We start from the raw sequence: 17,713 nt of genomic DNA, 5'->3' as shown, positions 1-17,713 counted from the left end.
TGTTAACAAGGTGGCCTCACTCGCCCTCGTAGTCTTTTTTTTCTCTTACAATCATACACATACACTCTCTGTGTGTGTGTGTGTGTGTGTGTGTGTGTGTGTGTGTGTGTGTGTGTGTGTGTGTGTGTCTAATTCCTGTTGCATTGTGGGAGTCCATTATGCTGTCGCCTGGTGAATGGCTCCCATTGACTTGGCCTTGACATTATAAGCTGCTGGCTAATCTCTTCACTCCATATATTTGTAAAACTCAATCTCGCCGTTGCTTTTCTCAGATTTGTCTTGTTTTCTTCCACTCGCCTAAAGTGGCTGGTTGAAATGTCTAAGTCCCCCTTTAGATTTGTAAAATCTCTAAGAGATAAGCCTCGCATGGTTTTCTTATTGTCAACAAATCCCAGCAAAACCACATAAAACAATAATGAGTATGTCCTGGGTTTAAATTTGGTGCTATGGCTTTTTTTAAGGCCTCATAACTTCATAATCACCAAAGATGGAAGATTCAATTTTCAGTGCTGGGAAACACACTTTGGCTCTGTTTAAAAACTGAAACCAAATCAATTTTACATTCATTCAAAGTGTCACAATTTACAAGCAAAAAAATTGCCTTCCATAGCGATCTTTTCAGCATCAATGTACTGCGATATGTTGTAGTATCAACAGCAAAAATCCCCTAATCTATTGTCTATGAAGAATAAGAGGAACATAAACAGTAATTTCAAACATCTGAATGATACATTTTACTCCCTCGTTCTACAGTGTCACCATGGGTTTGCCCCTCAACCCTCCAGCAGATTCGGCCCGTTCAGCCCGTCACGCCCTCTCTCTTATTGCCACCGCCCGGCCGCCTGCCTTCATCACCACCATTGCAAAAGAGGTGTGTTTTCTTTACCAGCTGCTGAAACCAAAGCCATCTTATTAGGTACTCACCAACTGTTTTCCCTCTCCAGCTCTTATAAATATAAGTGTTATATCTTTTCAGGTTCATCGGCACAACGCTGCTCAGGCGAACTCTCAGTCACAGCAGAACATTCACACGACCACTCTGGCCAGAGCCAAAACAGAGATCCTGCGAGTGATCGACATCCTGATTGAGAAGATGCCTGGAGACGTCGTGGATCTTCTGGTTGAAGTAATTCGAACTATATTTGAGATCGATGAAAGATAACATTCTCAAAAATCCCAGCCAAGGACACAAGCATAATATAATTCAATTAAGTATTTGACTTTACCAAAATAAAAAAGGAGCTCTTTTTACCCTTAGACAACTATTGTTATTAATGACGCCAGTGAAAGCTAGCATCATCCAAAACAGAAAAGACCTGAAAGTGCTGAATCAGAAGCTGCTGGCTAGTCAACCCCATGACTCAGGGTTGGATTTATAAACCAAACTAAAGGAGAGTCAGAGAAGATGATCTGTTCAGACCCTGGCAATAAAAAGTGTTTAATACATGGAAACAAGCTACATAGGTTAACTTCAACTACAATAAAAACTGTTCTCCTGATCCTTAGGTGATGGATATCATCATGTACTGTATTGAAGGTTCTCTGGTGAAGAAGAAAGGACTGCAGGAATGTTTCCCTGCTATTTGCAAGTAAGTTTGTCATCAGGTTCAACCCCAAGTAATATCTTCAAACTGGGAGGGGCTGGGAAAGGCGAGCTGGGCCCTGACTGCTGTGTCTGTGACCGTTTACATTACATTAAGGTGTGTCAGTCTCAGTGTGCTATTAGTGTTTCCGTTTGTTTGTTTACATAAAAATTAACCTTGAGGCGGGGGTGGGGGTGAGCCCCCAGAATTGGACAAGAGGAAGAAAATGGATGAATGAAATCTTCCTTCATCGCTAAACATCTTCCCTTATACAGTGTTAAATGTTCATGTGTGTTTGCTGTCCACCTTTTTAGGTTCTATATGGTTGGTTACTGCGACCGCAGTCACCGCATCGCTGTCGGAGCTCGCCAAGGTTCAGTGGCCCTCTACGATGTCCGTACAGGGAAATGTCAGGTACATCGAAAAACTTAAACTGATCAGCTCAACAGCTGTTTGATTACACCAGATGAAATTGGTTTTTACTCTGGACCCCAGCTTTACACATCCTTTCTTCCACCGCCTCCTTCACACAGATCATCTTCTTTTTCATTCATTTTCCCACTCTCATCCATCCATCCATCCATCCCACTTTGTATTAATCCACCCCTGCATGTAGCCTTCACGGCCCAAGGCGTTCAACAGATTTCCAACCATAATTATGACTGCACGTGGAAAACCAGCTGTCTCCACAGATAGGTCTTTAGTACAGAGTGCAGGAGGCAAAGAGAGATTTCATCAATGATTAGAAAACCAAAAGGTTAATGTCTGGTATACAAAGTCTTTGAAGCAGGGGAAGGCGAGAAGGTAACCAAAACTCAGATATATTAACTAAACTCTAAGACATCTCAAAACTTAAGCACCATCATGTTTTCATCCTTTTATAATTAGAAAACACATGTGAGCAGGTAAACTGAGTGTTCAGTTTTTGTCTTTGGCTTTTGCACGCACTGATGTCATTATTTGGCCATATTTAATCCATCTGAAACAGCAGATATGACAGAAAATTAAGCATAATAGATGCCTTTAATCTCTGTTTGCTCATTATGTTGGAAAGTTTCCATCTGTTTGCAAACAGGATGCTTTAGCTCAAACTGGAGGAAATGAGGAGGAGCAGAAACAGTAGGTTTAAATGAGAGAGGAGGAGATAAGGAGGAGAGGAGTTTCATTTTTTCACCCCTCAGTAATTGATTAATGATGAAGCAATGACTCTCTTAATCATGTTTGTGTCTCGCGCGTGTGTGTGAGCTGCTGGTCTCCATGTTTGTGTGTATTTCTTGTATGAGCGGGTGTGTGTTGATAATTTGCTGTGTATTGATTTGCAGTAACCTGAGCAGTCTACTCTGGTGGAGGGGGTCATTTATATCTGATAACAGCACGGGCCTTTTCACCCAACATCTCGTTTGATTGTGTGTGTGTGTGTGTGTGTGTGTGTGTGTGTGTGTGTGTGTGTGTGTGTGTGTGTGTGTGTGTGTGTGTGTGTGTGTGTGTGTGTGTGTGTGTGTGTGTGTGAGAGAGAGAGAGTGAGACAGGAGACACTTTGTGTGTTATTTGCAGTAATTAACTTTTAATAGATAATGGCTTTGTAGGAAGTGTGTCTCTCTCTGCTGGAACCATTACAGGTGTTTTATTTCAGGTGCAACATAAAGCTATTATCTTTATTAACACACTTACAGAAATGGGTAATTAATTCAGCCAGAAAAGAAGAATGTTTAAAGCTCACTATTTCTTAAATGGTCTTCCCACAGCTGTAATTAAAACCTGTACAGCAAGGCTTCTAGCTGCAGCAATGTTCCAGGCACCTAATATTAGTCGATTAAACAGTAGAGGAGTCTAAAAGTGAGCAAACACTAAGAAAACGGTTAAAATTAAGTGCAGGCTAATGGATGAGGTTAAAAATTGGCCAGACAAATACTTTTGCTGTATTTAGGAGTCTTTTAAAAACCAGAATTAGCGTTTATAAATAACCAGCTCTTGAGTGTAACCAGTGGTTTGCACTTTGTTGTAAACCCTCTTTATTTACATACTTGAGAACTTCCCATGATTCAGTAGCTTGGGAAGCCACCTTCTCTCTATGACTTCAGTCTCTCACATCATGGGGGAAGGATTTTGACCAACTTATCTTTACAACATTGCTTCAGTGCATTTAGGTTTGCAGGCATTGGTTTATGCACAATCCTAAGTAGAATATTTTGGTCTGTGGGGGAGTTCATGGATGACTCAATGACCGTAAGGTTACCCTTGTCCTGTAGCTGCAAAGCAAGCCCAAATCAGCACCCCTCCACCACCACCACGGATGGCTATAGCTCAGGCAGTAGAGCAGGTCATCTACTGATCGGAAGGTTGGTGGTTTGATTCCTTGCTTCCCCTAGTCTGCATGCTAAATATCCTTGGGCAAGATATTAACCCCAAATTGCTTTCTGATGTATCCATCGGAGTATGAATGTGCGTGTTAGTTAGAAAGCACTAAGAAAATGTTCTTGTGCGAATGGGTGTGAATGTGTGAATGCACATTGCTTTGAGTGCTCAGAAGAGTAGAAAAGCGCTATATAAGAACCAGTCCATTTACCACCACCACCGCTGATACGTTGTTTGGTTTTCTCCAAACGTGGTGGTGCTGCGCATTATGCTTGAACATGGTAAATGGCCTGTATTTGTATAGCGCTTTTACTTAGTCCCTAAGGACCCCAAAGCGCTTTACACATTCAGTCATCCACCCATTCACACACACATTCACACACTGGCGATGCCAAGCTACCAGTCAGGCGCACTGACAGAGGCGAGGCTGCCGGACACTGGCGCCACTGGGCCCTCTGACCACCACCAGTAGGCAACGGCTGAAGTGTCTTGCCCAAGGACACAACGACCGAGACTGTTGGAGCCGGGGCTCGAACTGGCAACCTTCCGATTACAAGACGAACTGCCACGATCGCCCCTCTTCTTCAACCTCATTTTGGTTTCGTCTGTCTAAGGGACATTGTTCCAGAAGTCATGTGGTTTGTTCAGATGCAAGTACAACAATGATTTTTTTGAGGAAAAAAATCATTTAATTTGCAGTGCAGCGTGTCACTTACATCACCGAGCAGAGAAAACCTCTTTCACTTCTGAGGAAAAATATTTTTTGTTGCAACTCTTTGACTGCAGAATAATACAAAACCGAAGTTTTCTGAACTACACTTTAGATTGTTTCACCAGACTCAGTTTAGAAAATCATGCACTCATAATAGTCAGCTTGCCAATGTCCATCCATCCATTCTCTTCCTCTTATCCTTATCAGGGTTGCAGGGGGGCTGTTCCAAGTTACACAAGTAAATTGCTGTGTACTCAAAAGGGGAATTCGGAAACGGTGTGTTGCATCACCTCTAAGAATGTCAGCTGTCAGTTTGTGTTCATGACAACTTAAAATAATCATCACAATAGGGGCCAGCTTTGTCCTCCATGGGGCTAAATTTTTATTTTTTTTTTAATTTTAAAAATTAAACGCAGCAGCAGAAAGTTGTCAGATCTCTTTAGAGACTTCTGAATAAACGGCATCTCCTTGGAAAAATGGGAACATCTCGATTTCCAAGAATTTCAGAGGAGCTAAATTGTTTGACTTGTTTTAGTGTATTTAAAACAAAGTGAGAAGGAGGAGAGAAAGGAGAGACGACCTCTTTGAAATAGTGGAGGAGGCGAAAAATGGGGACCAGAAGAAAAGCAAAGACGGAGAGTAGAAGGAGATGAGAGGCAGTTTTTGTTCATAATCAATCTTTGCATGTGTGTGTGTGTGTGCAAGCGGGTGTGTGTGTGTGTCCAACCGTAGCTAGCTAGTCCCCGCATGACCATCTGCCACGGCTTTGATCAGCCTCCGTGAACAGCCCTTTGTCAGCAGCGTGTGTGTGTGTGTGTCTCCAGCTGCTTGCTTCTTTAACAGACTCTACTCAGTCTACTAATTGAACACAAAGAAACAATCTGAGTGATTTCGTACCTCTTTTTGCATCTGTTTCTCTCTAACAGCTGAAACCTGCAGCTGAAGGTGGCAGCGTAGCCAAAATTAACCTGAAGAATCGTCTCCCGCAATGCATGACATGATGAATTAATGTAAACTGTGTCCCTATTCTGGTGGTAATTGGGCTACTGTGATACCTACACCACGTTCAGCTGCTATTTGCTGTGTAAAACACTCTATGAGGAATATGTTTTTAACTGCAGATGTTCCTGGAAACTAAATGCTAAAGTTATAAATGAGGGGAAAAATGAGTCTAAAAGTAAGAAGACGTACTCTGGTCATATAAATAGTGTCTGTGTATTTAAGTGCTATTTGAAAGTATTAATCTAGTTCTTTGATAACCATATTGCATTTTAAATGGACGATGAATTGGGTAGAAGCCTCAGTTAGATGTCAGTTTAATCCCACAGCCAATAAACAGCCACTCCTCTTATAATTCAAAGTACTGTTTCTACCTTTAAATTGTTACGATGTTCAAGTTTAGTTAAAAATTTGAAAGATTCTAATTTCTGGTGTCAACTAGCGAGAGCAGTAACAGCTTCTAGTCCACCAGTCACACTCACCCTTGTTTTTCTAGCTGTACTTATTGTTGACAGGAGGAAGTTGGTTTTATTCCTGTAGCTGTCTTGGTCCTGGGTTGTTTTTTTGTGTTGAGTTTTTTGTCCACACATAACAACTTCTCACTATTATAATTCCCATCTGATGATAACATACGGGGTACTGCCCGTCCAAAACCCCCCAAAGAACCCTCTCCTATTGGTTAACGTAATAGTTGTTCAGCAAGGGGGCGGGATTTACAAGCTGTCAGTCTTCGTCAGAGAAGATGGAATAATAAAATGGGGTGAAGCACCCATGTGATGCACACGCGCACATACACACACAGAGCGGAGCCCCAGGCGTCAGGTGTATTGGAGTACAGAGTGCTGTAAATGGTTTCAGTGTGCTTCACTGCGCTCTGATAGGTTGATTGATTTGGTAGGCAGTCCACTGTGACACACACACACACACACACACACACACACACACACACACACACACACACACACACACACACACACACACACACACACACAGATCATAATATATATGGAAGCATCAATGTTTAATCCATGTTATCCAATTTGTTTTCTACATTATTTTTTATTTCACCTTCTCTGCATGAGGATCTGAGGAAGACAAAATAATATTTAAATGAAGTGATTAAAACTAACAGTGACTGTGAACCAAAGCGTGATGATCGCTGCTATGAGCAAGAAGGAAGGATGTCAGGCAGAGGAGCTAGTTCATGCATCCACAGTGAGGAAAAACAAAGATACCTCCTCAATTTCTGACTTTTAGAGGGCATCTGAACAAAATGGCAGCTGCACATCAAATGAAACTGTCCCCACATAGCAATGTCAGAATCCTCTGTTTATTGTCAGGAACTCAAAAATTGTCTAAAAAAAACAAAACAAGAAAAACACCTGAATATAAGTAACTAGCTCTCATGTGTGTCTAAACCTAAATTTGTTCTGTTTTCTAAGCACAAGAGCTGGGAGACTGTGTAGTTGACTGATGAAGCCAATGGAGAAGAGCCCAAAACTCCAGTTCCTCTAATGCCCACCTGAAGCTCCAGACTTTAATTTTGAAATGTCCAACTTTACAGCAGAAATTAACAAAAAACTGCACGAGGGGTAGAATTTGTCTGCTAGACTTTACATCTGCAAATTTGAATCACTGAATTAGATATTTTGGAGCATTTTACCATTCTACTACATTCCCAGGTTGTCTTCTCTTGTTTTCATTGTGTGTTCTCCCATTACCTCACATTATCAGCTAGGGCTGTGCGATATGATCAAAATCTCATATCCCGATATAAGACATTTATCATCCCGACAACAATATATATCACGAAACTTTTACATTTTCTGTACATTCTGTGAATCTCAGGCAATCATCTCGACTCATCTTCACTGGCCATGCTGGTATTCTCTGTGCCTGCATCCACGTGGTGACTGTAAGCACCATTTATAGTTCATGTTTTTATTTGAGGTAATTTGTTTGATGCATATTCTGAAATTTGATATTTGAGAATAATGTATTTTGTTATCATTTCAGTTTATTTTGAAAAACCTTAACAGGATCTTTAGCTTTATAGTAAAAGGTTTATGTGGAAAATAAACAAGCGGACGTGGAGCCGCACGCTGGATTTATCGTCGTTGTTGCTAACGACAACGCATAAAAACAGTCGGTAGTCCGTCTGTAGTGTGGTTATTTAAACATAAGAGAAAGAGAGAACTTTAAGAAATTAATATAATCACTACAGTGACCATCAAAATGATGAAAATATTGCCATTAACAGTTTATTTTGCAACACCACGAAACAAATGTGCGTAATATGAAACGATAGATGCTTTCACATCATCTGATATATATATATATATATATATATATATATATATATATATATATATATATATATATGTATATATATGTATATATATATATATATATATGTATATATATATATATATGTATATGTATATATATATATATATATATATGTATATATATATATATATGTATATGTATATATATATATATATATATATATATATATATATATTAGCAGTTTTACAGTCATGTATCACTTCTATGCTGATGACACTACGTCTCTTTTAAATCTCACGAATTGGATAAGTTGTTTTAAAATTTCAAATCAATGTCATTTTTATTTATATAGCACCAAATCACAACAGCAGTCACCTCAAGTCACTTTACATTGTAATGCCATTTTAAAATCTTGGTTCGGTCTTTTATGCCCTCACCGGGTGAGGCCCCCAACCTGCACTATGGAAATAATCCATTCATGTGGTCAGGTTCTCAGACAGGGGCTTTTTTGTGATTCCGCTGAAAACTAAAGATGATTGGGTCTTCCAGACCCCAAAACTTCCAAAACTATGGACATCTTACCACTATCTTTTCACAACCTTGACTCCATGGTTGTCCTGTTCTTTGACCTCATCCTTGTCTGAACAGATTCATTTTAAACCCCCAGTTTAAAATAAATCTGCTGAGACAAGCAATTGCGGTAGTGTCTGTGTTTTGTGTTTTCCTGGGCATTTGGCTGTTTTGGTTTATTTACCTTTGTAAAAGCAGGTTGTGACTCTTCTTGGTCTCGAAAAGCACTTTGAAGACAGTTTACTTATTGGTTTTGGATTAACATGACTGTGGGCATTTTGACTTAGAGCAACTGGATGTAGTTGTCATATTTCCCTCTCAGTGGCTTCAGTATCCTTTATTTAGGGCTGATGATTGTTTGCAGACAAACCGCATTTACTCTGTTTTTGATCATTTTCCCTTTAAGGTGAGTAGTGACAGGAAATGAGATTTGGGATCTCTCCTAAGAGATAGAAAAATGGAGGGGAAAAGTAGAGATGAAGACAGACACTGAATGGGGGGAAGAGAGGGATGAAGGAAATAAAAATAATTCTGCTTTTTTCCCAGACAACACTGCTGGAATCTAATAGGGTTTGCCCTTTAAAGGGGGGAAAAAAGGAGGGAGAGAACGAATTAGAAAGATGAGATTTTCATTTCATTGTGTTATTATTTTTTTTTAAGCTTTAATCGCCACACACTGGTTATTATTTCAGAGTCTGGGTGCCTGAGGCGACGCGTCTTAATCTCATCTGGAGGTGAGAGTTTGTAATCCCAGTCGCAAGAAAAGGCAAGCGGGTGGGGGTGGGGGGTGGGGGGGGGGGTGATTTCTTTTATTGCGTTACACACCCTGCATCTGGTGGGACAGTTTATTGTGTTACACGCAGCGGTATATTTTGTCCCCAGAGTTCTGGAGGCGAATGGCAGCATCTGTCGGACCAGAAGCTGCCACCCATCTGATGGAATTATCTCTGCCAAAGCGAACACGTGCTGTCGATGCAGAGTTTTTCTAAAATGCCTCAATGAAATTTCAACAAGGGCCAAAATTTGTTTTTCATTCAGGCTTCATCACAGAGCAGAGTTTATTGAACTGAACCTCCAGCCATCAGAAAGAGGAACTGTCTGGGAAATCGGGGCATGCTCTCATTTTAGCGGCTTTAAGTGATGATAGTGAGTGATGTGCTGTTGGCTGATAAAACTGTAAAGTGATACTGTAAAGTGGTATTTTGTTCTGGTCTGTTGTCAGTGTTATAAAACCCTCAATAAAAATGGCTTCCCATCATCACAGCAACAAACAGAGCAACAAGCTCTCGTCAGAAGAGGGTTGGACATGTCAGAACTGTGCTTTTTATAGATGGCTATTTAAAGTGTAAAGCAGACAAATGTGGGGAATCAAAACCACAAACATATTAATAAATAAGTAATAAAAGAGGTCTTTCTTTACCTGTTTGGTTGATAGGTTGCCTGCCTAATTGATTGGCTGTTTAGCTACATGCCTGCCTTCTTGTTTGGGTGGTTGCTTACGCACCTGGCTAGCTGGTTGACTGGTTATCCACCTTGTTGTTTGGTTGCATGGCTGCCTGGTTGACTGGTTGTTTCGTTGCTTCCCTGTTTGATTGCCTGGTTCCTGGTTTGGTTGCCTTCCTATTTGTTTTATTGAATTCAAGAATTATTGGCTTAGTTTAGTTATCCACCTGGTTGGCTGGTTGTATGCCTGGCTGGTTGCCCTCCTGGGTGGTTAGTTGATTGCCTACCTGTTTCTGTTTTGGTTGGTTACCAGATGTATTGGTTGATTCGGATGTCTAATTGATTTGAGTGGTTTGTTTTTCTTAGATATTAATTCATAAAACATCACAAAGATTGAATAATTTTATTTTCTTCTGAATTTACATTTACGTTTTCTTGTGTTTATTTACTTTACACTTTCCCCTAATTTATTTTTGTTTTAAATGTTTAACCAGTTGGTGGAAAATTAATTCCATAGCACAGTTTGAATTAGACCACCTCATTTGTCTTCTGAGTAAAGTACTTGTGGTAAATGTTAAAGAGTAAATATTTTAACAGGCTGATTTCTGCATGTTGACACCATCAACACACAGTTTATGACTCCTGGAGTTTTAAATGAAGTTTGCATAAGTTTTTCATTTAACAGTTACTAGTAAAAAGAGAAACGAGCATTGATGCTCTGTTTTGTTTTCCATCTACGGCATGTTTTTTATTCACTTTATTTTATTCTTCATTTGTTTTTAATGAGTTTGTTTTATCCCATATTGTTCCTCTGTAGAACATTCACGGTCACAAAGGTCCAATCACAGCGGTATCATTCGCCCCTGATGGCCGTTATCTGGCAACCTACTCCAGCGCTGACAGCCATATCTCCTTCTGGCAGGTAAGACTCACCCATACAGACACATAAAAACTATCTTAATGCAATCCTTCTGAAGTCGTTAACTATTTTGTGGTAAGACTGTATAGAGTCAGATTTACAAAGGTGAGTTTGTTTCTGATGTAATAAACATGGACTTGGGTTTGTGGTTTGATATGAACTTCCAGTATATTTAAAGCAGATTTAAAGCTTTATGTGAAGGGCAACCTTTTTTGCACATTTCCACCCTTGTCTTTTTATTCAAGCAAAAAAAGTTACACAAAACTAAAGAAATAGATTAGATAAAATAGATAAAAGAAAGGATGTGGTTTATGCAGTGCAAGAAATTAGACTGACCCTTTGTGCAGCTTTTTGCTTTTAAAAAAGTTTATTCTATGAGACAAGAGAATAACTTATTTCTAAATTAATATTTATATTATAAATCGGGGGGGAAAACAATAGCTAAGGATTTCTTTAGTATATATACAGTGGAATAAATGCTGAGCCCTCCTTTAGACTCCTCCCTGCAGGTATCTTAAAGTTTACATGAAATCTGCCAAGTGTAAAGAGCTATCAGTTTATCAGCATGCAAACAGCTTCAGATTTCACTTCTTTTCAGACAAACCAGTGGTGGATTTGAACAAATTAAAAAATACTGTCCAGTTGGCTGCTTTCAGTCATGACTGTTCTGTACAGTGGGTTAAAAACATAAAAAACTGAATTTAGATATTTTCATTTACATGTTTACTTTTAATTCCACTGTATCTACACAAACTAAAAAATTAACTTGAAAATAAAAGTCTTAACACATAAAGCATCTAAATAAACTATAACAAACTCAGATAACCGATCAGGCTCCTCTTATCTTCTTCCAGGAACCGTTATTTTGAGTGAAAGGTCTTTACGACCTCTGACACAGATGTCTCCACACACACACACACACACACACACACACACACACACACACACACACACACACACACACACACACGTTAATGGCATTACTGTAAGCATAAACCACTGTAAGCGCGCCGGCAAGACGGCTGCTGTGGTAATGAGCTGGCAGACGCTCTGTCGGGGCGTGTGTGTGTGTGTGTGTGTATGTGTGTGAGGCAGTGTAGTCTTGGTTTCCACTCGCTGTGTATTTCCTACATAGACACACTCTGGGGTTAAACTCCAGGTTTTCCCTCTGAGACGTCTTCACAGGGTTCAGCAGAAACTGATGATCATCGGATGTTCAATAACTAATTTTTGTCAAAATGAGGGAGGAGATATCAGCTCTCAGTAGAAAGAGAAGGCAGTGTTTCCTACACAGACTTCACATGAGAGCGCATGAGTGGGACGTTCAGGTTTATTAATGGCTGTCTGAGAATGACACCATTCCCTTGCTTTTATTTTGAAAATTCAGGCAATACTGACCAGCTAGCCCAGCTCTTCCTGCCTTATGTTTTATCAGTTACCTGCTGCTCCATAAAATCGTTCTTTAAATTGTATTTAACCAGAAAGTGATACTTGAATAATACGCAGAAAACCAAGACTATGACAAAAAAGGCTCACAGAAATAGTTATAAAGTGGGTTTTCATTTTCCAGAAATGAAACTGTGAGATCAAAAATCTCTTTTAAAAGAGTACCCATGGATGAAGGTGGACCAATCCAGTCTACTGTGGATGGCTTTGCAAACTGCAAAAGTTGTTATTCAGAAAAGTCATTAATGATTCCATCTCACCAATAGCTGCATTTGCACTTACGTTAAAAACAAAGATAGCTTACTACCCATTGGTTTTACTGATTTGGCCCATCTGAGATCAACTTGTGGTGGTATGTATGTTCCCCAGGAACTAAAATTAATTTAACATACCTGACCTGCTCCAATACTGAAAAAACATCCATACAGCCAAACTTCAAACCTCCCAGGCTGGCTGAGCAATAAACTGGTTAAAATCCTCCAGGTTGCTAGTGACCTGTTTAGTGTTTGGGAAGTGCAAGTATCATAGTGATTCTCCCTGTTTTAGTCCACCAACTTTACTTTATCCAAGAAACTTGAATTGAAAGCATCTTCTAGCTTCTAGTTTATAAAACTCTGCTTGTTTAGCACATTGCTAAAAATGAAACTTAACCCTAAATTGGTCACCTATGAACACCTGGCAAATGTTAAAAGGCTTTGATTGATAGATAAGGTGAATGTGTGGCTTCATGTGTTGTTGGTCCTCCTCAGATGAACACCAGTCTGCTGGGCAGCATCGGAATGCTGAACTCTGCTCCTCAGCTTCGCTGCATCAAGACGTACCAGGTTCCTCCGGTCCAGCCGGCCTCCCCAGGCTCCCAGAACCACCTGAAGCTTGCCCGTCTCATCTGGACGTCCAACCGCAATGTCATCCTGATGGCCCATGATGGCAAGGAGCATCGCTTCATGGTCTAAATCCAAGCTGTATTTACTTCTGACAGACCTGGGCCTGGTAGGAGGTTTTTCCTTTGAAGCAGACTCTAGAAAGCTACACTCTGGATTTATTTGGTGGTAATTTTGGTATTTGCAGTTCAGATGATATTTTAGTGGCCAAGTCTTAGAGTTAAGAGATTCGAAGTATGATCAAAACTAATAGTTGAGGTCAAAATCTGAAGGAATGATAAAAGCCCAGCTCAGGCCCAGGTTTGGACCAGATTCATGTTCTCATTTTATCTCCTGCAGTAATCATTGTAAGGAAAGTGACTGTGTGATATCTTTATAGGCCGTGATAGAAGCCTTGTTTACATGATTTGCATTGATGTATTTTTAATCATTTACTTTGCCATTCCTATTTATTTGCCGTTGATGCTGGATGTCACAGACCCTCCAAACCTTTGCTGTTAATTTAAGTCTCCTTTTTCATTTTTTTTTTTTTTAAATTTTATTTCAGTTCCAGTAATTGGATCACTTGATTAATAAATGTTTTCTATGTATGGGAGGTATTTACTTTGGTGATTAAACTTTGATTAAAATGTGTATTTTGGGGGGTAGAAAATGGTGAAAGGAATTAGTTTGACCTCTGGCCTTAGGTACGCTCCGACCTCTGTAAGACCAGTACATGCATTTCACCTTTCAAGCTGCACAAATGTGCGTGTGCACATGTGAGTATTTTTGTGACACCTTGGAAGCTTTTGAAACCTCTCTGGCTTCACACAGAAGTGTTTGTGTGTGTGTGTCTGCACCCAAGTGTATTTTCACTGTTAAACACACATTCTCACTTCAGACTGCTCGTCCTGAAAGTCCCATTAAAGCTTTGGAGGTTGGAGGTGTAGCTGCTCTTACGGCAGATATGTAAAAGGAGACAAATTAATGCTATTTTGGTCACCTTTTAAATTTAAATTAAGTTAGATACATCATCAGTGGTTACCAGTAAATGGGGGTTTTTTTTAATGGGAAAGCTCAGTTTAGCTCCCAATGTTTGGTCATTTTTAAGAAAAAAAAATCATATTTCTTGTGTTTGTTAATTTCACTTGTCGCATGAACGTTTACCCCTCGTTTTGTATGTCAACTGGTTCGTAGCTGGCTGATCCTCAGCCTTCAGCACCTTCATAAAGCAAAATATTCACTTTTTGGTCTAAAATATCTAATGAAATACTTCTATTTCCACCTCTTCATATTATTTTTTATTCTTCCAGTGAAATCATTCCTATCACTTCCACAAAGTTTCTCTGGACTTTGTTTCTCTTTTCAAAGGCTAAAAATTCTGGAGGTTAATACATTTAAAACAAAAGTTAAAAAAAAAACTCCTTTTTTCCCACTGGATTGTTTCTTTGCAGAGGACAACACTGTATATTTGGCAGTTGCACGTGAAATCGTCATCGTCCTCTTCTTGCAATTCACATCTGACTTTTGAAATATATCTATGACTATAAATGTGTCCATATTCAGCCAACATATCCTCAGAGCCATTGTGCAATGTATGTAGGCTGTTCATGTTGTATAGTGATCTGAGCATCTGTCCTGTTTTGTATGTATTGTGGCTAATGTGGCGAATTTCCACTTTTCCAGTTCACAATTTCCAGTCCATTTTCAAGCCTCTGCCAGCAGTTTTTTTTTTTGTTTTGTTTTTTTAAACCACAAATCACTTATTTTGGAAAATGTGCTTTTCCTATTGGTTAACAAGAAGGACCAAATTTGTTTAGCATAAGTTAAAAGAGCCAAAATGGAAAAGTCGTCTTATGACACTAAAAATACATGATGCAGAGATACATTTATATTTAAAATGCTGCTATCATTCTAGATTTACCTTGTTTGCCCCAAGCCAAGTACAACCATCACCTCTTAGGAGGAAGATGATGAAATTTAACAATAGCAAACTAGCAGAAGTTGCACATTCTGCAGAGGGATAAACAAACTCCACAGTGTTGGTACATGATTACATCGATGTTAGGGGTGCTTAGAGATGCAACAAAGGACATTTCCAACGGCAAAATTTTACCATCAGGTTTTTGAGCTCTGTTCTTTGTGGTTGATGACACATTTTTGCACATTATTACTTTAAAATTTTTTTTAACTGTTTTAGTACTCAGTTTTATTCAGAAAGTGAATTCTATCTATATATAAATATATGCAAATATATTTATAGTGTTTTCTGTCAGTTGTACTGGGCTTAGATTTTTGTGACTCTTGCAAAATGCTCAAACTTGCTTTGCTTCTATTTTCTCCCCTCGTCATTCTCCTCTCTCCAGCTCCTGTCAGTTTCATTAGTGCAGTCAGAAAGCTTCTAACACCGATACACACCTGTAAACCCGGGCGTGTCAAAGCTTTTCACAAGTTCCTCCAGCATTTCGTCAGACGGCTTCTTTTTGAAAACACGCACACACAAACAGTCCACCAGGTCCTGACAGCTTTGAGATCTTAATCTTTCGTTTTCTCCAGCACACTTAACAGTTTGAAAAAATATGTTTTTGGCAGCCTCTCGAGGGAGGAAGGGTGAGGAAAAATGAAGGAGGCAGAGAGGAAGAGCTGAGGAGTAAATAACAAGTGAGGAAGATCTGGTCATCCAGCCAGAAAAAGAGGTTCTGCTGTGAAGGTAGTGAACCAAAATGGTTAGAACCTACTGGGGATTTTTCTTTTTTAAACACACGAGGTACATTTGCTGGAAATATCCAAACTGGAGATGGTAAAACTCATCTTTAACCAGCTGTTTACAACAAAGTGAAGCAGTCTTGTTACTTTAATATAGAAACTCTCCCATTTTCTGCTTATATTTTCTTCTTCTTGTACAGCCGAACACCTGCTTTCTTACTTGCAGTCTACACTAAACGAAATCTGTGTTTCTTACTCATTTTAGTTTGATTGTATTTATTGTTTACAGAGTGTTTAAGAGTGTGTGATGTATTGCATGTATGAGCTTAACGTGACGTAACAGAACAGGTTGATTCTACTGTGCATCCTATAAATCTGCTGTGTAAAACTGTTGTCATCATGTCCAATAAAGATGAAAATGTGACTGTGGTGGTCAAATGATGCATCTGTTTTATTCTCTACACTCTGATCTTTCTTTCCAAATGATCATGGCAACTTTTATTAACCAAAAGCTCCTGACATGTTATTAGGGAAAGACTTAATGATGGAGTCATCCATCTTTCACGTATACTTATCAGGGTCGGGGACTGGAGCCTACAGGTTTGCTTGCATTTCTGTTCATATTACCACACACCTCTGATTAAAACACCTTTAAAAATTACTATGTTTTATATTTTATATTTCTCTCTATCTGCTCCTTTGAAAAACTTGATTATTAACAAAAATTTCCACCAGAACCCGTCAGAATCACCAGATATACAGGACTGTACAAGTCTTGAAGTAGGCCTCATTTCTTTATATTTTGCTTTCAAGAAGCAATTTTTAAAGTGGTCTTCAGCAATAATTCTCTTTCTGAATGTCTGGAGGCTTTTCTTTTGGACATTGCTATCATCTTCACTCATTTTCAGTTGAGTCCTTGTATTTGACCATTTTCAGAGAAATGTCTGTTTTTAGTTGTTTGTCCAGCCACTTATCACTGACCTATGAATCATATTCAAGTATAAAAAGTTGTTCAACCGGAGGGATAAACCAATGTTGTGTCTAACAGACAACTTGGCAAATAATCAATTTCCAATTGTACCTTTAGACACTTTGTTACTAGCAGCCTGTCAGTAAAACACATAATTTGTGCAAATGGTAACAGCTTGAGAAGCATAAAATTGTATTTTTGCACCATTAAGGTGATTCTCAAAAAGCTATTACCCAAAAACTTAATCTGGACAAGTGAAGGATGAGAGGAATGGCAAAAAACCCCTAAAAAATCTACCTGCAGCAAGTCATTGTTTGGAGCAACACTTCAGCCAGTGTTGTTGGGGATTTTATCAAAACCTGATGGAATTACAAATGTGGAAAAGTACTCTCAGACTTGTATGAACCGTGATAGCTAAGCATCTGGGCCCGTATCCCTAAAGAATCTTTGTGCAAAAAGTGGCTCCTAGCGGCCAAATTCTAAGAAAATTCTCAGAGTCATGACGTTTTCTTAGAATTTCCCCTAAAAGTGACACGACAATCCCAGTTAATATAAAAGCTATTCCTCAAGATTCCTAACGCTTAAAAGGGCTCCTAAGGCGAGATCTGCTAAGAGCAGGGAAGAGGACTTTTAGTGGCTTAGGAGTTCCCCTAAGCAGCTGCACAAAATGGCCAACAGAAGAGGCAGGAGAGATGTCCTGCAAACACTGGATGACAGGGAATTATTGAGATGCTACAGATTGGATCGTGCAGGAATCATGTTTGTGGTGGATCTCCTTAGAGATGCAATTACTTCACCAACTCGACGCCACAACGCTATTACACCGGAGACGAAAGTAATCACAACCCTGAGGTATTTGGC

General features: G+C 39.3%; 1 protein-coding gene across 2 annotated transcripts in view; it reads left to right on the top strand.

The window, feature by feature from the left end:
- wdr7 (WD repeat domain 7) overlaps positions 1-16,306 on the top strand; it is a 100,838-nt gene extending 84,532 nt beyond the window's left edge. For both annotated transcript variants that reach the window (XM_080874157.1, XM_080874156.1), the window contains exons 25-30: positions 754-871; positions 977-1,126; positions 1,507-1,589; positions 1,898-1,997; positions 10,769-10,873; positions 13,066-16,306. In XM_080874157.1, coding sequence (XP_080730283.1) covers positions 754-871; positions 977-1,126; positions 1,507-1,589; positions 1,898-1,997; positions 10,769-10,873; positions 13,066-13,269 — 760 coding nt within the window. In that variant the 3' untranslated portion in view covers positions 13,270-16,306. The remainder of the gene's footprint in view (positions 1-753; positions 872-976; positions 1,127-1,506; positions 1,590-1,897; positions 1,998-10,768; positions 10,874-13,065) is intronic.
- Positions 16,307-17,713: the final 1,407 nt, after the last annotated feature.

This window comes from Rhamphochromis sp. 'chilingali' (assembly GCF_963969265.1).
Source record: "Rhamphochromis sp. 'chilingali' genome assembly, chromosome: 2".
NCBI lineage: Eukaryota > Metazoa > Chordata > Actinopteri > Cichliformes > Cichlidae > Rhamphochromis > Rhamphochromis sp. 'chilingali'.
Note: the sequence above shows the minus strand (reverse complement) of the source record. Positions and strands in the feature narration are given on the sequence as shown.